We start from the raw sequence: 23,376 nt of genomic DNA, 5'->3' as shown, positions 1-23,376 counted from the left end.
CACTATTACTTCCCTTTATCTTTTTAAACTGGGGTGCCCAGAACTGGACTCAGGACTCTGGGTGGGGTTGCACCAAGGCAGAATTCCTTTTTCTACAACTTCTCTTGATCTGTATCAGGGGTCAGCAAACTTTTTCAAGGGCTGGTCCACTGTCCCTCAGACCTTGTGGGGGGCCAGACTATATTTTGAAAAGAAAAAATTCCTATGACCACAAATAACCCAGAGATGCATTTTAAATAAAAGGACACATTCCACTCATGTAAAAACACGCTGATTCCCGGACCGTCCGCTGGCTGGATTTAGAAGGTGATTGGGCTGGATCCGGCCCCCGGGCCTTAGGTTGCCGACCCATGATCTGGATGCTGGACTTGATAGGAGCCAACAACAACAACAATTTATTTATACCCCGCACATCTGGCTGGGTTTCCCAACACAATATTAAAACAAGCTAAAACATCAAACATTAAAGAAAGAAGGGCAGACGAAAATAATGGACTATGCAGAATTGGACAAAATGACAGGAAGGATTCGAAACCTGCGGGACCAGAGATTTGCAGAAGATTGGAAGAAAAATATGAACTATTTGAAAAGCAATTGTAACCATAAAATTACACTAGTAGGACTACAAGAAGTTTTGCAAGGAGGAATATATGAAGTGCTACAAAGTAGATAAAGAATAGAGATATTGGTTATGAGATTGAAATGTAACAGGGAAAATGAGAAATGCATACTAAGAGATTAGACTGGAAAATTTTCAGACAGGACTGATGGAAGTAAAAAAAACTGAATAAGATGTAAAAATATGTTTAATTACTGTTGAAAATGTTATGTTACAAAAAACTAATAAAAATTTACAGTGGTACCTCGGGTTAAGAACTGAATTTGTTCTGGAGGTCCGTTCTTAACCTGAAACTGTTCTTAACCTGAACCACTTAACCACTTTAGCTAATGGGGCGTCCCACTGCCGCCGCTGCACAATTTCTGTTCTCATCCTGAAGCAAAGTTCTTAATACGAGGTACTATTTCTGGGTTAACGGAGTCTGTCACCTGAAGCATCTGTAACCTGAAGCATCCTGGTACCTCAGGTTACAGATGCTTCAGGTATATAAAACACATCAAACATTAAAAACTTCCCTTCAGATGTCTTGCAAAAGTCAGATAGTTGTTATTTCCATGAATTGCATTCGCCTTTTTTGCCGCTGCATCACACTGTTGACTCATGCTAAGCCTGCGGTCGACCAGGGCTTGGGATGTTCCCTGAAGTCTGAAACCCTGGGGAGCATCTGCCGGTCAAAGTAGACATTATGAAGCTGGATAGACCCATTTCTGACTCACTGTAAGAGCCGCTTCTATATTTGGGATGGTTTCACCGATTGTGCGACCGCAGACAGCGCCCACACCCGTTATGTAACAGATGTCACAAATTCAGGAAGTTGCCTTCTCCTTGGACCAAAGATGGGGAAGTTGTGGCCCTGCAGATGTTGCCCATCATCTCATCATCTTTGGCCATTGGCCAGGCTGTCTGGGGTTGATGGGAAGTCTGGGAAGGCCCCCGCAGGCTCCGAACCCGTGACTTGGGCAACTGACCCCTCTAGCCCTGAAGCTGCCCGCTCTGGCTGGCAGCAGCTCTTGGGCAGAGAAGGGTATTTCTCTAATAATAATAATAATAATAATAATAATAATAATAATAATATATTATTTATACCCCGCCCATCTGGCTGAGTTTCCCCAGCCACTCTGGGCGGCTTCCAATCGAGTGTTAAAAACAATACAGCATTAAATATTAAAAACTTCCCTAAACAGGGCTGCCTTCAGATTTCTTTTAAAGATACAGTGGTACCTCGCAAGACGAATGCCTCGCAAGACAAAAAACTCGCTAGACGAAAGGGTTTTTTGTTTCTTGAGCTGCTTCGCAAGACGATTTTCCCTATGGGCTTGCTTCGCAAGACGGAAACGTCTTGCAAGTTTGTTTCCTTTTTCTTAACACCGTTAATACAGTTGTGACTTGACTTCGAGGAGCAACTCATAGAACGCGGTGTGGTAGCCTTTTTTGAGGTTTTTGAAGACTTTGGTGATTTTTGAAGCTTTTCCAAAACTTTTCCGACACCGTGCTTCGCAAGACGAAAAAATCGCAAGACAACAAAACTCGCGGAACGAATTAATTTCGTCTTGCGAGGCACCACTGTAAGATAGCTGCTTAATTCCTTCACATCTGAAGGGAGGGTGTTCCACAGGGCAGGCGCCACTACTGAGAAGGCCCTGTGACTGGTTCCCTGTAACCTCACTTCTCGCAATGAGGGAACCGCCAGAAGTCCCTCGGAGCTGGACCTCAGTGTCCAGGCAGAACGATGGGGGTGGAGATGCTCCTTCTGATATACAGGCCGTTTAGGGCTTTCAAGGTCAGCACCAACACTTTGAATTGTCCTTGAAAACGTACTGGGAGCCAATGCAGATCTCTCAGAACTGGTGTTCTGTGGTCTCGGCGGCCACTCCCAGTCACCAGTCAAGCTGCCGCATTCTGAATTAATTGCAGTTTCCGGGTCACCTTCAAAGGTAGTCCCACGTAGAGCGCATTGCAGTAGTCCAAGCGGGAGATAACTAGAGCATGCACCATTCTGGCCAGACAGTCCACAGGCAGATAGGGTCTCATCCTGCGTACCAGATGGAGCTAGTAGACAGCTGCCCTGGACACAGAAGTAGCCTGTGCCTCCATGGACAGCTGTGAGTCCAGAATGACACCCAGGCTGCGCACCTGGTCCTTCAGGGGCACAGTTGCCCCATTCAGGACCAGGGAGTCCTCCACACCTGCCTGCCTCCTGTCCCCCAGAAACAGTACTTCTGTCTTGTCAGGATTCAACCTCAATCTGTTAACCGCCATCCATCCTCCAACCGCCTCCAGGCACTCACCTGCTCTTTGCCTGTTATTGCATCTTTTAAGCTGCTGTTGTTAGATATAGGATCACGAAATTGCAGAGGAGGTCCCAGGGGTCATCTAGCCCAAGCCCTGCAATGTCTGTGTATTACAGTTGTACCTGAGAAGAACTGGCCATAACGTACGTTATGAAAATCTGTGTCTTGTCAGCCTTAAACTGAGTCAGACCCTCAGTGGATTTAGGTCAGTACAGTGGTACCTTGGTTCTCAAGCTTAATCTGTTCCGGCAGTCCGTTCCAAAACCAAAGCATTCCAAAACCAAAGCGTGCTGCTTTCCCATAGAAAGCAATGCAAAAAATGGATTAATCTGTTCCAGACTCTTAAAAACAACCCCTAAAACAGCAATTAAACGTGAATTTTACTTCCTAACAAGACAATTGATCCATAAAATGAAAGCAATAAACAATGTGCTGCAGTCAAACAATCGATCAATCAGTAGCTGAACTGGGTTCCACACAGTCACAAAAACGAATCAAAAAGAGCCGCAAAAACACAAAGGCAAAATGAATAGCAAAAACAGACAGCCCTCAGAGTAACACTCAAAACGGGAGTGTGGCGCTCAAATCGGAATCATTACACTCAAATTGAAAGCGTAACACTCAAATCGGAAGTGTAACACTCAAAATGGAGCATGTTCAGCTTCCGAAAAAAGTTTGCAAACCAGAACACTTACTTCTGGGTTTTCAGTGTTTGGGTTCCAAGTTGTTCGAGTACCAAGGCGTTTGAGAACCAAGGTGCCACTGTATTGACTACACTGACGGGCAGCTGCGATCCAAGATTTCAGGCTGAGTGTCTCTCCTGGCCTTACCTGGAGATGCTAATTTGGGATTGAACCTGGACCTTCTGCAAGTCAAACATACGCTCTAAAACACTGCCTTACTCACACATTATTCACGAATTTATTTATGTTATTTATGTTAAAGAGTTAAATCTACCCTGTTCCTTTTCGCAACCAGCCATTTCCGGCCCTTTTAACATATCGCTGACTTTCTTTTTTGCAGAAAAACATAGGCTTTGTTTTTGCAGAAAAAAACAAAATTGTAACTTACCAGCTTTTAAAAATTCATAATTCAGGAAGGTTAACTTTTCAAAACGGTGAGTTGCATTAGGGTGCTTAAATTTCTTTAAATCTTTTATTTAATTCTTTCTTTAATTCTTTAAACAGTGAAGGAGATACATGGGTAATGCATAAAAGAGTCCTTGGATGAATATTGCTTCCATATTCAAGCAAACTCTGAAATTTCCTGGAGAGTTGGGTAAAAGCAAATCTATTAAGGCCAAAAAGGAGAAATATATCTATTAAATCCTTGCACTGTTTGAATCTGTTTAAGGAAGTTTTTAATGTCTGACGTTTTATCGTGTTTTTATTATTCTGTTGGGAGCCACCCAGAGTGGCTGGGGAAACCCAGGCAGGTGGGCGGGGGTTTAAATGTTAAATTATTATATTATTATTATGTTTATATTCATGGAATCACAATCTTGTAGAGCTGGAAGTGGCTCAAAAGGGTCTTCTAACCCCACGCAATGGGAAAATCAAGATATAGAACCGGCTTGTCGTAATTTTGTATGTTGCCTACTGCTTTGCTACATTTTCATGAATATGCGGTCTGTAAATATGGACGCGGGTGGCGCTGTGGTCTAAACCACTGAGCCTCTTGGGCTTGCTGATCAGAAGGTCGGCGGTTCGAATCCCCACGACGGTCCCTGCTCCTGCCAACCTAGCAGTTCGAAAGCACGTCAAAGTGCAAGTAGATAAATAGGTACCGCTCCGGCGGGAAGGTAAACGGTGTTTCCGTGCGCTGCTCTGGTTCGCCAGGAGCGGCTTAGTCCTGCTGGCCACATGACCCGAAAGCTGTACGCTGGCTCCCTTGGCCAATAAAGTGAGATGAGCGCTGCAACCCCAGAGTCGGCCACGACTGGACCTAATGGTCAGGGGTCTCTTTACCTTTACTATAAAAAACTGACTACCGGTCCATCTAGCTCAGCTGTCAGACTCTCCTCACTTGCAATTCTCAGCGGCTGGAATTCAGACTGACTGAAATTTCAGACAAGAGGTCTCTCCCAGTTCTCCTCGGAGAAGCCATTGCGGTAGCGGTCCAGTTGAACCCGGGGTCTTTTGCATACAGAACCCTTATTCCAAGCCTACCCCTCTTCCTTCAGACATTTGTCCCTGCTGAGAAAATATAACAGGACCCAAAATTTCCCAACAGGAAAAGCGACCCAGGGGTAATTCCCAGAAAAGACAAGCGTGGGCGTCTTCTTCTGCAAATGCTTTGCAGTTTTGCAAGCGTCAGGAGCCAATTCCCCTTTTGGGGCAGGGGGCAGAGTTAGGGAGCAGGGTCACATTCCTGAACCCCAGCTCCACCGAATCCTCGCACAGCTCCAGGGTCTTTCCTTGCGACTTCCTGAACTTGGGCCTCTAACTTGGCCGCTCTGCAACCTCCAGCCCCCTTTCCTCCCCTCTCCCCGCCTGCCTGCCACCCACGTCATTTTATATTGTTCGGCCTATTTCCTTCCACCTCTCCTTTTAAGGGCAGCGCTTTGTCAAGCAGGCCTGCAGCAAATCTTGAGACAACCCGGAGAAGAAGAAGAAGAAGTAGTAGAAGAAGAAATTTTATTTATACCCCGCCCTCATAGACTTTGTAGAGTTGGAAAGGGACCCCTGGACATCATCTAGTCCAACCCCGCTGCGATTCAGCTGTCCCATACGGGGATCAAACCTGCAACCTTGGCGTTCTCAGCACTGTGCTGTAACCAACCGGACTACCCACTGCCCTATCAGGACAGAGACAAGGAAGCCTTTTTTCACGCAGCACAGGGTTAGACTATGGAACTCCCTCCCACAAGAGACATGGATGGCCGCCAGCTTGGACGGTTTTAAAACAGGATTGGAGAAATTTGTGGAGGAGGGGAGGGCTGTTGGCGGCGACCGGCCAGGATTTCTCTGTTCTGCCTCCACAGTCAGAGGTAGCAGTGCTTCTGAATCCCAGCTGCTGGAAAACGCGGGAGGGGAGAGTTGGTCTTGTGTTCGAATCCTGCTTGTCGGTTTCCCGTTGAAGCATCTAGGCGGCCACTGTGAGAACAGGAGGCTGGACTAGATGGGCCCCCTCTGGCCTGATCTTTACCTTCTCAAGGAAACAGTGTGGTGCAGTGGTTAGAGCGCTAGACTAGGCCCTTGGAGACCAGGGTTCAAATAATAATAATAATAATAATAATAATAATAATAATAATTATAATATAACAAATTTTATTTATACCCCGCCCTCCCCAGCCAAGACGGGCAGCTAACACCAGGTATAAAAACAATTGGTTGATATACAACTTAAAAAACAAGATTAAAATACAACATTAAAATGCAGCCTCCTTTCAGTAGAAACTCAAATCAAAAACTTTTTTGGGGATGAAAACGTCAAGTCTTCACCAAGGCTAACTATCCAGACTGGTCCTACATGGGCCAGAAAAAAGCCAGGGAAGTCCCCAAACAGGAGTTCCATCACAGGAGGAAAGAGGAAAGAGGGGGAGGTGATCAAGTTGATTCCAGGCGGAACAACTCTGTCTTACAGGCCCTGCGGAAAGAAATCAGATCCCGCAGGGCCCTGGTCTCATGAGGCAGAGCGTTCCACCAGGCCGGAGGCAGAGCCGAAAAGGCCCTGGCTCTGGTTGGAGAACAGCCTTGACCAAAGCTGTCCTGGGCTTTGAAGACACTCGAACTCAGGACGCAAGGGAGAAACGTGCTAAGAGGAAGGCACGCTTGGCAAATCCACACCGTGATCAACTCCTGCCCGGAAACCAATGTCCCCACTGTGGAAGGATGTGTGGGTCCAGAATTGGCCTCCACAGTCACTTACGGACTCATTGTTAAAACCATGTTTATGGAAGACAATCCTACTCAGCTATGAGGGATCACCACAGAAGAAGAAGACGACATCCTGTTCCTTGGCATTAATAATAATAATTAATAATAATAAATTTTATTTATACCCTGCCCTCCCCGGCCAGAGCTGGGCTCAGGGCAGCTAACACCAGTAAAATTACAGTAAAAACATAATGGGGGGGGGGGCCAATTTAAAATACAGGTTAAAATGCAATTTAAAATGCAGTCATTCAGAAGGGGGGGGGGGATTTGGAGGCTGGGGGGGGGGGAGCTGCGCATAAAAACCAGGAACTGAAATTGATGGCGAAGCCGGGAGTATCGGTTCCCCTTCTGGAAGCTGCAGGTGGGTTGAGGGTCAGACAGCTCAGTGGGCGGAGACATCCATGTGAAGAGGGGGTGCAATTGCATTGCTTGGCTGCCAATCATTGCACACCTGAGTCGCCTTCGCCCTTCTGGTACCCTCTGCATCAGGGGTCCCCAAACTAAGGCCCTTGGGCCAGATAAGGCCCGAGAGACTCGTTTATGCGGCCCGCGGCGGCCCCCGCTGCCCGCTCTTACCGGCGCTGCTCTGCGCAGCTGCCCACTTCTGGGTCGGAGGAGCACCGCAAAGGTTATTTGTGCATGCGCATGCGTTATTTCCGGTGCACATCTGGGTCGGAGGAGGCCCGTGCACAATGTTGTTGCTGTTGAGTCGTTTAGTCGTGTCCGCCTCTTCGTGACCCCCTGGACCAGAGCACGCCTTTCCCCTCATCCTGGCTCTGATTCCCAGAGGAGAACGGCTGCCAAGCGGGGTGAAGGAAGGACAAGGGAGCAAAAGTTTGGTGCCGTGGAGGCAGCGCGTCAGAGGCGCTTCGGGGAACGGCGTCCTTGGCCCCTCGCCAACTACTCCTCGAACTTTGGGCTTGCACCAAAGCCACGCAGGCATGCAGGGACTCGCCCGGCCGCTGGACAGATCCTGGCCGCTGCCTCCTTCCTGGGAACTGGCAGCCAAAAGGAACAGTTTGCAAAGCAGAGCTGCTGGAGCTGAGGGAGCCAAGAGCAGCGGCCTGTGGCTGGATCAGGCCAAAGGAGGCCCATCTAGTCTGGCATCCTGTCCTCAGAGCGTTCCTACCATCCGGGATTCAGAGATAGACTTCTCCTGAGTGTAGAGGCTCTGCTATTGTGATTTTGTTGTTGTTTAGTCGTTTAGTCGTGTCCGCCTCTTCGTGACCCCTGGACCAGAGCACGCCAGGCACTCCTGTCTTCCACTGCCTCCCGCAGTTTGGTCAAACTCATGCTGGCAGCTTCGAGAACACTGTCCAGCCATCTCGTCCTCCGTCATCCCCTTCTCCTTGTGCCCCCCATCTTTCCCAACATCAGGGTCTTTTCCAGGGAGTCTTCTCTTCTCATGAGGTGGCCAAAGGATTGGAGCCTCAGCTTCAGGATCTGTCCTTCCAGTGAGCACTGATTTCCTTAAGAATGGATCAGTTTGATCTTCTTGCAGTCCATGGGACTCTCCAGGGTCTCCTCCAGCACCAGAATTCCAAAGCATCCATTCTTCGGCGATCAGCCTTCTTTATGGTCCAGCTTTCACTTCCATACATCACTACTGGGAAAACCAGAGTTTGAACTATACGGACCTTTGTTGGCAAGGTGATGTCTCTGCTTTTTAAGATGCTGTCTAGGTTTGCCATTGCTTTCCTCCCAAGAAGCAGGCGTCTTTTAATTTCGTGGCTGCTGTCACCATCTGCAGTGATCATGGAGCCCAAGAAAGTCAAATCTCTCACTATCTCCATTTCTTCCCCTTCTATTTGCCAGGAGGTGATGGGACCAGTGGCCATGATCTTCGTTTTTTTGATGTTGAGCTTCAGACCATATTTTGCACTCTCCTCTTCATAGAATCATAGAGTTGGAATAGACCACAAGGGCCATCGAGTCCATCTTTTGCCCTCATTGAAAGGTTCTTTAATTCCTTCTCACTTTCTGCCATCAAGGTTGTGCCAGGCTCTGTAAAAAGAGTCCTATGTCTAGACCAGGCCAAAAATTCCAGCTTCCTGTCCTCAGAGTGGCCCGCAAGATGTCTCTGGGAAGACTGCAAACAGAACCCGAGTGCAAAATCACTCTCTGGCCGCCGTTCCTACTGTCTGGGATTCAAAAGATAGACTTCTCCCGAGTGTGGAGGCTCTGCTATCGCAACAGAGCTTCATCAAAATAACTCTGGGTTTGGATCAGGCCAAAGAGATCTCATTTCAGTGGCTGGGTGGCCGTCTGTCATGGATACTTTAGTTGCGATTTCTGCATTGCACGAGGCTGGACTAGATGGGGGTCCATTCCTATGCTACAATTCTGTGATTTGATCTAGTCTAGCATCCTGTTCACAGGACCCCTAAGAGCCCAGGATTCCAGATAGACTGCCTCTGTACCTGGAGGATCCCTCAGCTTCCTGCACCCTTTCCTTCCAGAATAATAATAATAATAATAATAATAATAATAATAATAATAATAATTTATTATTTATACCCCGCCCATTTGGCTGGGCTTCCCCAGCCACTCTGGGTGGCTTCCAATCAAATACTAAAATACAATAATCTATAAAACATCAAAAGCTTCCCTAAACAGGGCTGCTTTCAAATGTCTTCTAAACATCAGGTAGTTGTTTATCTCTTTGACATCTGGTGGGAGGGTGTTCCACAGGGTGGGCGCCACCACCAAGAAGGCCCTCTGCCTGGTTCCCTGTAACTTTGCTTTTCGCTATGAGGGAACTGCCAGAAGGCCCTCAGAGCTGGACCTCAGTGTCCAGGCTGAACGATGGAGGTGGAGACACTCCTTCGGGTATACTGGACCGAGGCTGTTTAGGGCTTGAAAAGTTAGCACCAACACTTTGAATTTTGCTCAGAAACGTACTGGGAGCCAATGTAGCTCTTTCAGGATGAGTATTATATGGTCTCGGTGGCTGCTCCCAGTCACCAGTCTGGCTGCTGCATTCTGGATTAGTTGTAATTTCCGGGTCACCTTCAAAGGTAGCCCCGCATAGAGCGCATTGCAGTAGTCCAAGCGGGAGATAATCAGAGCATGCACCACTCTGGTGAGACAGTCTGTGGGCAGGGAGGGTCTCATCCTGCGTACCAGATGGAGCTGGGAGGCAGCTGCCCTGGAAACAGAATTGACCTGCACCTCCATGGACAGCTGTGAGTCCAGAATGACTCCCAGGCCGCGCACCTGGTCCTTCAGGGGCACAGTTACCCCATTCAGGACCAGGGAGTCCTCCACATCCGCCCGCCCCCTGTCCCCAGAAACAGTACTTCTGTCTTGTCAGGATTCAACCTCAATCTGTTAGCCGCCATCCATCCTCCAGAACACAGAGGGAAAGCAATACAATGAGGATCTGAACCCCCTTGACTCTGGTTCCCTTGCTTCGCTTTTCGTTTTGCAGCCTCTCGGCTGCTCTGCCTAGGAGGAGGCGACGGTTTTGTTCCCAGCTCGGGATTTTTCGTCAAGTGGAGCCGATCAGCAGGTTCTCCCAGTCTGGGTAGGGTTCGGAGGATAACAACGTGGGTGTTCTCACCTGGTGAGACCTGCTGGCGCACCCCGAGCTGCTGGAATGCGCTGGGGCCGCACCCTGGTCCACGGTGACGCAGGTCTCATGCACTCTGCAGCCGAACATGTTCCCAGCTCAAGGAAGTAAAGCGTAACTAGGCCAGACTCTCCCAGTCTCGCAGACTGGGAAGCTCATGTAAATTCCAGTTTCACTGGGATCAAGAGGCTTTATCTCCCTGGGGAACCTTCCTTTCTCTTTCGTATTTATTTTATAATACAGTGGTAGCTCTGGTTGCAAACGGGATCTGTTCCGGAGGCCTATTCACAACCTGAAAGGAACGCAACCCGCGTCGGCGGGTCGCGATTCACTGCTTCTGCGCATGCCTGTGATGCCATTTCGCACATCTGCGCATGTGCGAGTGGCGAAACCCGGAAGTAACCCTTTCCGGTACTTCTGGGTCACCGCGGGACGCAACCTGAAAGCACTCAACCTGAAGCAAACGTAACATGAGGTATGACTGTAAAATGTATACAGCGGTACCTCGGTTTATGAACTTAATCCGTTCCGGAAGTCTGTTCTTAAACCGAAACCGTTCGTAAACCGAGGCGCGCTTTCCCTAATGAGGCCTCCCATTGCTGGTGCCCTTCCACCGTTCGGATTCCGTTCATAGACCAAGGTAAAGTTCGCAATCTGGGACACTACTTCCAGTTTTGCGCAGTCCGTAAACCGAATCGTTTGTAAACAGGACTGTTCTTAAACAGACAGATTCACTCTGTTCTTAAACAGAGTTCAGATTCACCGCTCTGAAGTGGTGCTTCATAGAGAGACTCGCTGGTCTCCTAACCTGGGCCTTTCAGGCGGATCTTTAAAATACTTTGAATATTGGGCATTTTAATGAGTAGGATTGTGTTACTGTACAGTACTAGGTGGGGATTTTGGTGGGGATTTTAAAACAAGGCTCGAGGGTTGCGTTCATCATATAGGTGCTCACGCTGTGCTGATGGGAGAGGTGGTCCGAAATCCATGGCCCCTGACTTCGCCCAAAGCACAAGACTTCTCTCAAAAGAATTATGGGAACTGTAGTATGCTAAGGGTGCTAGGAGCTGCTGCTCTGTGAGGGGGAACTACAGTCCCCATGATTCTTTGCAGGGAGTCAAACGCACGTTAGATGTGCTTTCAATGTCCGATGTGGACGCTCCCAAATTTTAGAAATCGCTTGCATCTGCATGAAGTTTCCAGCTGGTTTTTTTGAGACTACATGTCTCTTTTTGCATGACAGGAAGGTTCTGTTACAGGAAAGGAGATTCTGCCAATAATAATAATAATAATAATAATAATAATAATAATAATATATTATTTATACCCCAACCATCTGGTGGGTTTCCCTAGCCACTCTGGGTGGCTTCCAGCTAAATATTAAAATACAACAATTCATCAAATATGAAATGCTTCCCTAAACAGGGCTGCCTTCAGATGTCTTCTAAAAGTCAGGTAGTTGTTTATTTCCTTGAAATCTGAAGGGAGGGTGCCACCACACAGAAGACCCTCTGCCGGGTTCCCTGTAACTTGGCTTCTCGCAGTGAGGGAACCGCCAGAAGGCCCTCGGAGCTGGACCTCAGTGTCTGGGCTGAGCGATGGGGGTGGAGACGCTCCTTCAGATATACTGGACCGAGGCCATTGAGGGCTTTCAAGGTCAGCACCAACACTTTGAATTGTGCTCGGAAATGTACTCCATGGACAGCTGTGAGTCCAAAATGACTCCCAGGCTGCGCACCTGGTCCTTCAGGGGCACAGTTACCCCATTCAGGACCAGGGAGTCCTCCACACGTGCCTGCCCTCAGTCCCTCAAGAACAGTACTTCTGTCTTGTCAGGATTCAACCTCAATCCATTAGCTGCCATCCATCCTCCAACTGCCTCCAGGCACTCACACAGCCTAGACATCAGGAAGAATTTTCTGACAGAAAGAGCTGTGGAACGGACTCCCTTGGGAGGTTTTTGGGTTCCCCTTCCTTGGAGGTTTCAAGGCAGAGGATGGATGGCCATCTGTCTGAGATGATCTAGTTGAGATTCCTTCATTGCAGGGGTTGGACTAGATGCCCTTTGGGCTCCCATCTTCCAACTCAACAATTCTATGAATAAGCACTTGCAGAATGCACGGAGATCCCAGAAGAGATGGGGGCAGGAGCTCCACTCATGAGCACCTCCTGCAGGCTGAGGAATTACTGGTGGATTTTGGAATTCATCCATGGGTTCTTGGGAGAAAGGGGAATTTGAATTTTGACTCTCCCATCCTGACTCCCAACCTGTTTAGATCTAAATGCATGTTCCGCTTCCAATAGTTTTGTGCTCAGCAAATTATCACCTTTGGATTTTCCAGAAAGCCGGTTGCTAGCTTGGGCCTCAATCCCAGAGCTGTGGGGCATCACAAGAGCAAAGTGGTGTCGCTGGGCACAGAATTTCAGCATCCTGTGATTTGTTTGTTTTTCAAGTGTCCGGACCTCATGGATGCAAACATGGGTTTTATGTGCAACAAGACGAACCGCAGCGATTGTGAGGCAGAGCTTACTTCGGGGGCCCTGTGTAAACTCCTGGCTTTCCCAAGACCAGCAGAATAAATTATGCAATCAAGCTAATGTATGCAAAGTACTTGATTTGCATAATTCTTCCCTCCTCCCAACCAGAGAATCTAGGTGCCACCCCCAGCAGTTTCTTATATATTCTGGGTTCAAAAGCCTAATCAGGCTGAACTGCCTTGGGTCAGCCTGGCTGGTGTTTCTGCAGATTTCAAAAAATGAATGCTGTCCTTAAACTGGAATGTGCTGCAGAAATATAAGATGTGCATCTTTTTTCTCAAGGCGACTCATCACCTATGTCATGGGTGTGGGTTTGTACTGCAAATAAATAGCCACAAACGTCACAGGTCCTTTCGATCTTTGAATTTATTATTATCAATAATAATAATTATTATTAACGGCACCATTATTAGTTGCTTTTTTTATCTGAAATTCTCACATTGAGAAAAGAAATAGCAAACTTTTTTTCCCCTAGCGAAGAAAGTAGCAAACTTTTTTTTTTTTCCATAAACAATTTAAATTTTAGCACAATGTTCTCTTTTTTCCCATATTTCAAACACGAAAATATATATATATATATTATTTTGGAATATTACAAAAAAAGATAAATAGTATATAAAATTGTTTGAATAAATAAAGTGTCTATAAATAGTTTACATTTTGGTTTTTTCGCTTATCGCAGTATTACAAGGTAAACATTGAGGGCTCATTTTAAATGAAATAAAAATACACACAGACACATACGTTCCCCACAATAATTAGACGCAGGTAGTTAGCATCAACATTTTGTATATATAAAAGATTAAGAATTCCACCCCACCCCCTCATGGCTGCTCAGTCCCCCTTTAGCCCCTGATCTCCATCCTTTGACGCTCCTAGTGATCAGTGTAAATATGTTGTGAAATAGCAAGACACACCTAGGTGGCTTTTTTTCACCCTTCCACCAAAAGACAGAAAACCACAGTCTCTTCTTTTGCAATCTCAGAAAAATTCAAGGCTCCTCCAACTTCCATGCTAGGGGCCAATGCTATTTTGATTTTATTTTAAACCCAACTCTCAGCCCCTTGTCGTTTGTGTGCGAGGGGAAGTGGGTTGCCCATTAAGGCAGCGAGGTCCAGGAATTCACAGTATGTTAGAAGCAACCAGAGATATGTCTTTTTTTTTAATTTTAAAGAAATAAATAAACGAGGAAACTGGCGGAGGAAGCATCCTCACGATTGCACCTCTCCTCCGCCCAATTTCCAACCGCAGTGTCGTCTGTCCCCCCTTCCCAGAGAGGAATTGTAAATCTGCTACATACAAAGTGGGGCAGGGGCGACGAGAAGGGCGGAACTGCTCCATTTCCCCACTGCGGAGATATGTGGGGCAGCTTGGGGTTTGGAGGAGCGATGCTCAACAAGCAAGAGGAATGCCAGGGGCTAGATTGACCCATGGAATCCCTTCCGATGTGTCTGTGATCTCCATCTCCCCCCAAACCACAGCAAAAGAGTTTAGCAGACTGGGGAGGGATGAAGGAATGTTTTTTGGGGGGAAAGAGATCTCCTAGCTGCCACCCCGTATTAGCAAAATTTCACAGGATGGGGAAAAGAGACACGAGAGAGGTGGACAGTTGGGATAATAAGCCTCGCACTTTCGGCTTTTCTCTGCCCAACTAACATGGCACTTTCGGAGACAAGGCACTGTTTCCCCTCTTTCTGCGTAGTTTAAAGAGGTGGAGCTCTGTAAGGGGTCGGCAACTGGGGGCCAGGGAGCCAAACCCGGCCATCGCCAATCTCTCTCTTTAGTCTCTCCCCAATCATCCTGTTTCGTCCGATTTGCGGTTTCCACTGCAGTGGTGGGTCAAATGATTTGGTGGTGGGTTTGTCATGCTAAAAAGGGTGTGCTGGGAGGGGGGGGCAGAGGTCACTAGGGTGGGGAAGAGCAGAACCCAGGTGAGGAAGAAGGGGGGGGACCCTGCCCCACTGTCAAAGGCTCACTGTGGTCACCTGCCAATCGCATCGCTAACTACCTGCTGTTCGACGCAAGCGAGACTCTCGGGCCCTGAACATATTGGGTTCGGGGGCTGTGCCCCCTTTGAGCCTGCACAAGGCACTTGTGGGGTAAACGCAACAAACCAGAACCAATTTGGGTTGTTGTTCATTTCTCTCTCTCTCTTTTAAAAGGCGTTTTCCAGGCACATTTGGACGGAGGGGAGACGGGAAGGAGGGTTCCAGCCTCCTCTTTCGCGCTCTCCTCTCCCTCTTCCGTCAGCGAAAAGGACGCGGCGAAACACCAGGAAGTCCTGCGTGCGGCTTGAGGACCCCGGAGCAGCGACAGCTCCGAGGGATCGAGTCCAGAGGGTGGTTTGAACAGGCCCCACAAACCGGGAAGGTCATACGTAACACCTGTGCAGCGACAAATCACTCCCCGCATAAATCCGCAAACCGGCGAAGGTGCTGCGAGGCTCACTCGGAGACGGAGATTCGGTTGAAGATGGGGAGCCGGTTGCTGCTCCCCACAGGCCCGCTGGGGGCGTGGAAGTCAAAGACGGGCGAGTCGGAACCGCTCAGGCTGCTGGAGCTGCTGTAGCAGTCGGGGTCGGAGAGGGAGTTGGAGGAAGGCGTCCGGGGCAGGTTGGCGGAAGCGGCCGCAGAGGTCGGCGTCCCCGGAGCAGCGGAGAAGAGGTCCCGGTGGTGGGTCTGGAGAGGGCCGGACAAGCTGGCTGACTTGCCGCAGCGGCACGAACAGCACCCCCCGGAGGCTGGGATGGCCAGGGCTTCCCCCAGCGTGTGGAAGCGAGAGATGGGATCTGAGTTCAGGTGCCCGAATGTCGGGGAGAGGAGGTCGGCCGGGGCCGGAGGTGGCGAGACGGACGGCGCCCGGGCAAAGGAGGCCGGGTCGGGGAGTCCGTGCAGAGGGGAAGAGCGTCGCCCGGCGGGCACCCCGGAGTAACTGACGCTCTGGCGCAGGAGCTGCGGCGACGACGAGGACGGCGAGCAGGCCTGCGCCTCCTCGATGGAGTGGATGAAGTGGCAGCGGGAGCCGTAGGGGCACTCGCCATGGATGTAGAACTTGTGGCACAGCTCCGTCTTGTACTTGGGGTGGCGGCTGACCGTGCGCAGCTCGGCCGCGCCGTGGGCAAACTGGCACTTGGCCCCGTACTTGCACTTGCCCGTCTCGCTGAAGGTGCGGCACAGCTCCGTCTTGTAGCGGGAAGAGAGTGGCGCTGCCGCCAGCGAGGGCAGCTTGAGGGGAGGGAAGCCCGGAGGAGGAGGCGGCAGCGCCTTGCTGCCCTCGATGAGGCTGATTGAGCGGTCGGGCCGCAAAGGCGGGCGGCGGGCGGGCTCGCTGAGGGGGCGCAACTGCTGCTCCGAGCCGGGGCTCCAGTGGCTGCGAAGTGGCCACAGCTGGGAGGAGTCCCCACTGCTGTAGGGCGTGTCCAGGGAACAGGCGGAGTCGCGGCGCGAGGAGGGCATGTCCTGGTCCTCGCTCAGCGACAGGTTACGCAGGTTCTGCGGGGAGAGAAAAAGAGAGGCGTGAGCTTTCGGTGCTGCTGCCTTGTGATTTATTTTTAAGCAGAGAATGGACGGCCCTCTGTCATGGAGGACTCAAGTCGAGATTCCTGCATTGCAGGGGGTTGGAACAGATGACCCCCGGGGGCAGTGGCGTGCGGCCAGCGGGAACTAGGCTAGCCCCCTAAGTGTCCCCCTAGAGCAGGTGTCCTGCTAGGCTTCATCAATCTGTCCCGCCACCAAGCGAGCAGGACGATTTTCGTGGCTGTTTCCTGCACCCCGGCGGGCAAACGGGACTTCAGTCCCCCCAATATTTTGGGACAGCGAGATCTGACTCGGGGGCCCCATTGGGTCCTCCCCAACATCAGGAGAGTGGGACGCATGAGGGCGAGACGAACAGAGTGGTGGTCTCCTGTTCCCCTACGAAAAAGCTGACCACACGTACATGAACGCCACCACAACGGCGAGAGCATTGTTAGCACAAAACTGGGAAGAAGATCAAATTCCAACGAAAAGGGACTGCCAAGTGAAGTTGATGGAATACGCAGAGATGACAAGGGCAGTTAAGAGACCAAGAGTACCCAAAATTCAACAACAATTGGAGTAAATTTTTAAAAATATCTGGAAGATTACCGCGGCGATTTAACTTTTTTTGACTGGGCTAGAATGACTCTTGTAAAGATAACTAGTAGACACAGTGGAAAAAGATGGTAAATAGAATATTAGATACAATTGGAAAGGCATATAATATAGAATTCTACGGACCCAAGTAAGAGGTGGAAGGAAGTCCGGTGCAAACCAAGGGTTTGAGGAATGCCTGCTTGTCATTTTGGGGCAAGTCTTGATTTTCAAGGGATGGAACGACTCTGATTGAGTATCAGTTCAGATGACAACCTTGAGCTAGGTTAAGAACTTTGAGGAATTGAAGGAGGAAAGAACGTCAAAAATTATATCCTAGTAATTGCATTTCTTTCCCAACTTTTCCCTCCCCTGCAAAAAGGGAGAGCTCTAGGTGGCATAGCTGGTTCTCGTTTAATCCCCACAACAGCCTTGCGTGGCAGGTTAGGCTGGCAGGGTGACCGACTGGCCCATAATCTTCACGACCAAGGGCAGGGATTCGAACCCAGGTCTCCCTAGTTCTACATCACACTGGCTGCCGCGACAAGGCAGCTGGCGGAGGAGAAGGAGGCGGAGGCGCTGAGGAAGGGCGAACAGGTTTCTGAGAGCAGAGCGGGCCTCGCTGCGGAGCAGGAAAAGGTGACGTCAGGCAGTTTCATATAGCCGCGGTGGGCTGGGTCGCAGTTATTTTTAACGCTGGGCCTGCGCCAGAGCTGGAGGGGGAACAGCTGCTCCTCTGACTGCGGAGAGCCAGAAAGATAGGGGAGGAAGGGAGGGTTGTGGGAGCCCAGAAAGCCTTTCACCTACTAGAGGCACATTATCACTTTGCTATCGCCTGGGCTAATTAAGGAGGCAGGGAAGCATCTGGCTGCTGGATCTGGCCCAAAGGGGCCGACCGAGTCCAGCAGCCTATTCTTGCCGTGGCCAAATACCCCGGCAAACCTAGAAATCGGGATAGACTGCCACTGGAGCTGGAGGTTCCACAAGCCTGCGCATCTATAGTCCAACACCCTGTTTTTTGTACCAGATGCCAATATGGGGAAACCCCGTGAGCTCCTGAGCCGAGGGGGCGCAGACAAGGGCTGCCTCATTTCATAGCAGCACAGAATCACAGGGTTGGGTGGGACCCCCAAAGTCATCTAGACCAACCCCCCTGCAACGCAGGAACAATTTGTTTCCAGCTCAACCAGCCTCCCAAGTTCGCAGGTCGAGGAACAATTTGCAGATTCAGTTTACTGGCATTTTGAAGCCACCGGTTTGGGTTCGGACCTGCTGTTCCAATTCGGATGGCTTGCATTTTAAATGGAAATATATATCTCTCTCTCTGGGTAAAAAAATACAAGTTTGAATCAGGTCTGTGGACTTTGGCTTTAGGCGGGCCACGCCTCAAAGCGTCCCAAAGTCAAAAGCTGCAGAACAGCATTGATAAAAAGACAAACAAGGGAAAGCTCCCGTCTTGTAAATGAAGTTGTCGAGTTGGAAGGGACCTCTGACGGTCATCTAGTCCAACCCACTGGGTGGAGAACCCGGGTTCCACAGAGTGTGCAATCTCAGCTTAGATGGATGAGGACAAAGGAGACAGGCTGGACAGGGCACAGCTGAGACAGGTGGCAGCGCAGGTGCGGCCCAGGTAAGGCAGGCGAAGAAAAGATTTGCTAAACAGGAATTGCTCGGCAGATGAGTGGCAGGAGCCTGACAAACAGGAAGAGGAAGTCCTGCCCCCAGGAAGTGGCAAACATCTTTTTTTAAGGTGGGGGAGAGATTGCCAGGTAGATGGCAATGGAAAAACACGTGCAAAGGGAAGGAAGGTTGTCAATGGAAGATCTCTAGCCACGAAGCAGACTTCGTTGAACCATGAGATCTAGAAACTCGAAACGAATGCCGAGCGACAGAAAGGACGAAGACTCCATTTTTCTTCTGCGTTCCCACATGATTTCACTGTTTCCCACGCCTACACTCGAGGGCCCCTTCGACTTCTGGCAAATATCCAGAGTTGCACATTGGGCGTTATTAGGAATAGTGCGGTGCAATGGTGAGAGTATCTAGGATGAGGACCTGGGTTCAAATGCCCCATCAGCCGCATGAAGCTCGCTGCTGCCTTTCTCAGCCTAACCTACCTCAAAGGGCTGTTGTGGGGATTTAAAAGAAGAGAACCGTGTACACGACGCCTTGAGATCCTTGGAAGAAAAGGTGGGGTATATAACTGCAATAAATAAATAAGGTAAAAAAGAGGGGGCCCTTCCTCACACACTTCCTGAGTGGCGCTTACAGAAACCCAAGCTGCCCCAGACTTATCTGGGACCGAGAGGCCGTAAAATGTATTTGCATCGGAAATCAGGTGTCAAACTAAACTTGCATGTGCTGTCAAAAATAAAAATGGAACTTCTTCAGGAGGCTAACCGCTATTTATTTGTTTTTTTAACCAAGACTTTCCAAAGCTGCAGGATTTATTAAAACCAATCAAAACAAGAGCAGTGTCCCTGGTGGAAGTCTTTTGCTTTAAAACATTTTTTGGATAAATGAGAATTTTTTTTTACACCCTATTGTCCAAAACCTGTAATATGGAAAACTGGACACCATGCCTACACCCCGCTTTTAAAATGCTGGGGCTAAATTCTCAAAGTGTGTGAGATCACAAGGGAAGAGGGCACAATTTGAGCATGTGCCGTGTTCTTTTCCCAGAACTCCTCGACCACATATAAACCAGGCTCCACCTATATCTACAATCTGGAGGGCTAGAAACTTTGAAAAACAATCCCCCCCCCCCCCGTTTTGCCACCTGGCCTGTTAATCTTCACAAATCTGCTCCTTAATCATCCAAGCCATGAGACCCCTTATCAAGATGTGGCAAGAGTCAACACCTATTTCTCAATCTTTCACTGGCATGATCTGTGCCTTTCAGTGAACTGGGGGTGATGCATGCAACGATAATGGGCTGTCGGTGCAGATTCTCTCGAATTCAACGCAGCTTCTGAGTTTGACAGTTCATCCCAGGATGGGAAAACCTGCCTTCGTTCCTTCCTGCCTGTCGAGAAGGGTGTGGTCCATTTAATTTAGCAGGGGTGTCCGGGGCTGATGGGAATTGTAGTCCAAGAAATCTGGCGGGCACCAGCTTGGCAAAGACTCTCTAGACCAGGGAGACCTGTAATAATAAGCTCTCTTGCTCCAGAAGGCACTCATGGCATGCACATTTTAAGGAGGAATATTTTGGGGTCCTGTTTTAAAGAAATTATCTGTTTTGCAGGGTTCGCAGAAGGCTTCAAGAAAATGCAAGCTATTTCTTTGCTCATACAGAGGTAGAGAAGCCTTTTGCGCATGTGATGAGGCTGACATTCGCATGAGGACTGTCAGGTTTTGTGGACGTGGTCGCAAGGCTGCTCCCATTGATGTGGGCCTTGCTTCAGAGAAGTGGGCTGTTGCTTAACGCATTTTCTGCTATGGGGCTGAAAACACGTCACCTCCAACTAATTGCAGAAATTTACCTTCACTCAACATCTGCCCGAAGTATTTCACGTAACCCAAAAACTTTTAATTCCTCGTTTCTCAATCTAGCCAAAGCCTTTTTGGGCTCCCAACTGAACGAACCCTTTATCGGCGGGTTGTAAACTAACTTGCATTATTTACGATTTGCACAGCCTACCGAGAAACAAAATCAGACGTATAGAGGATTGGATGTTTATTTTAAAAAATTCCTATGTAACTCTCACCGTAAAGTCCCAAAACATACATTCAACAAACAAATGATTCAGGCCCATTCAGTTTTTTCTATAGAGGAAACTTTGTCACACCCTCTCAACAAAGATAAATGCTTTGCTTGATTCAATTGTGGTTTTTTCTTGTCCCTCTCCTGAGGAGACCAGGTGCTGAACAAGGTTCCCTTCTCCACCCCTATTTTATACTCACAAGAACCCTGTAAAGTAGGGCAAGTCATTGGTCCGAAATCACCCGGGGGATCTGAACCCCAGATCCTAATGGCTGGGACCTAATCTAGCACCAGACTGCATTGGCTCCATTATATACCCAATATTATTTTTTAGAACTCTTCTTAGAGATTCTGCACAGAAAATTCAATCTGCCGCAGCGATTCTGTGCAGGGCAATGACAGAATTTCATTTCCTGGGTCTTTTGCGGGACTGAAACCCGTGCACCAATCCTGGACTGCTGCAGTTTAAGGAAAGGGCTTGTGAAATCTGAAGTCGGAGTGCTTGCATTCGCACACAAAAGCCTGCTTGATTTCACAGCCCCAGAAAGAAAAGAAGAAACAGAACTATTGACCTAGAAAAAAGTGCTGTTCCTCCCTCCAGGAAGTAAGCCAGCAAAAAAATAATAATGTTCCTGTCCCCTCCCATTCCCTTCTGAGCCACCCGCCACCCAATTCAATTTGGAGAGAACCGGGTGGGGCAGAATCTAGGAAGGGGGGCACAAACAACCCCCCTCCAAAACAAAGTAGCCCAAATAGGCATCAATCTCCCTCTGTACAGTTCCTTCCATTTCTCAAAAGAAAGGTCGGCTTGAGCCACATTTCTCAGATTTGTGTTTTTTTCCCCCTCAATAGAAGCCGGATAATCAGAAAGGGAATCCTGCAAAATAACTGGAGCCCCTCGTCAAGATTTTCCAGGTAAGGATGAGAGCTGGGGAGGAGATATTCAGGGTTCAAAATGGGTGTGCTTTGCAGAGTAGAGCCACATTAGAGAGCAGGGGGAAGAAGAAAACTCGGATTCCCAACACTTGCCTGGAATTTAACTCTTTTGCCTGAAAGGTGACACAGAGCTCTGTGTCACTCAAAAGCTTGCGTTGTCATACAAGGAAATCTAGACGCCCAAAAAGAACTATCTTACTTTAAACACACACACACACACAAAATATCTCCCTTTTTGACATAAACACACCACCAATTGTGTGGAAAATGTGTCCCGGGCTGTCTTGGCAGAAGGAGGTCAGGCAGCGGGTGCTGTCAACAAGAAACCGCGGCGCCCCGAAGAAATTTTCCTACCCGAAAGTCAAAAAAAGGACACCCTCCTTCCTCCTAGCTCTGAAGTGGCGTCCACTTTAAAAAATACAAATGACACCCGGTGGGTGGAGGCAGGGAAAATGGCCGGTCCAGCCCGGGATGTAGTTAGGTCTAGCAGTAAAGAAAGAGATCATTAAGTTTTACTATCCGGCGACCAGCAATCTCAAGAGGGAAAGGTTCCTGTCTGATCCAGAGATCTCTCTCTCACACACAAATATATTTCTAACTTCCAAGGTTACACCAGCCCACAGGGCTGCCAGGAAAATCCCTTCCAACCATCAGTCCCTAGGAGCCAAAATATCCCAGCCAAATCCAGGACTCTTTCCAGTCTCCCGAAACCGTTCCCGGATCTCGGGTCTTTCTGGAAAGTCCAAAACCGATTTGGCGACTTGGTATCGGAGGAACAGGACGGAAAGGAGGGGGGGGAGGGAAGGGGTGGCAGCGGGGAAACATCCGACCTTCCTTTTCGACCTCGGCTGGGAAGGAAAGAGGGCGAAAAGTAGTTGCCAGAAGCGCGGGGCGAAGCTGCGTAAAAAGCCCGGAACCCAAAACGCAATGCAAGCCGCGCGCTGAAAGGTTTTCTCTATCATGGAGCGCATCCCCTTCCTTCGTCTGGGAGACAGTCCCCAGCCCCTCCGCGCTTTTTCCGCGCTGCTGCGCGTACCTGGAAGATGGTGTTGACGTCCAAGATGGAGCTCATCGCGCTACGTGGGGCTCTCGGCTGGGGCTCCGGCTGCGCCGCCGCGTAAGGCTACTTTGCTGGGCTGCGCGCGTCGCGTCTCACGCGGGGAAGCTGAGAGCGCAGCGCCGGGGCTGCGCCTTTTATGAAGGGCTGGCGATGAGCTCATGGGGCGGAGACGCGGCAGCCGGAGCTGGAGGTTGCAGGGAAGGCGGGTGCCCAGAAAGGGGGAGAGGGAGAAGGGAAGAAAGAGAAAGAGGGCCGAGGGGGAGCGCGCAGGAAATGGAGAGGACATTTATTCGCCGCTTGTTCTTGCCAGGGCAACCTACAGAAACAAACGGACCCAAGCCACATTTTTATGGTTACCAAACTTGGCTCTCTCCAGTTGTTTTTGGAAAGCAGTGCTAGCTAGCTTTCTTTCTTTTATATATAATTTTTTATTAGTTTTTTTAACATATCATTTTCAACAGTCATTAAACATCCTTTTACATCTTATTCAAATTTTTGACTTCCCTCAATCCTGAAAATTTTACAGTCTAATCTCTCAGTATGCATTTCTAATCTTCCCTATTGCATTTCAAACTCATAACCAATATCTCTTTTTTCTACTTTGTAACACTTCGTATATTTCTCCTTACAAAACTTATTGTAGTCCTACTAGCGTAATTTGTTGATTACAG

The 23,376-nt window shown here is 49.0% G+C and overlaps 1 protein-coding gene across 1 annotated transcript; it reads right to left on the bottom strand.

Moving 5' to 3' along the window:
* Positions 1–13,245: 13,245 nt before the first annotated feature.
* On the bottom strand, positions 13,246–22,831 carry ZFP36 (ZFP36 zinc finger CCCH-type). The gene is made up of 2 exons (XM_028741851.2): positions 22,682–22,831; positions 13,246–16,388 (listed from the first exon to the last, which is right to left on the bottom strand). Exons 1-2 carry the CDS (start codon positions 22,715–22,717, stop codon positions 15,342–15,344), a joined length of 1,083 nt encoding a protein of 360 aa, XP_028597684.2. The 5' UTR covers positions 22,718–22,831; the 3' UTR covers positions 13,246–15,341.
* Between the last annotated feature and the right edge of the window lie 545 nt (positions 22,832–23,376).

Source organism: Podarcis muralis, chromosome 7 (assembly GCF_964188315.1).
Source record: "Podarcis muralis chromosome 7, rPodMur119.hap1.1, whole genome shotgun sequence".
NCBI lineage: Eukaryota > Metazoa > Chordata > Lepidosauria > Squamata > Lacertidae > Podarcis > Podarcis muralis.
This window is presented reverse-complemented; position numbering and strand designations above follow the sequence as displayed.

What these genes read in the sequence shown, in the direction of transcription:
- ZFP36 (XM_028741851.2), bottom strand. Translation starts at nt 22,717, where the DNA reads ATGAGCTCCATCTTGGACGTCAACACCATCTTCCAG. An exon ending in ACGTCAACACCATCTTCCAG is followed by an intron (nt 16,389 to 22,681) that starts GTACGCGCAGCA and finishes CTCTCCCCGCAG; the next exon opens with AACCTGCGTAACCTGTCGCT.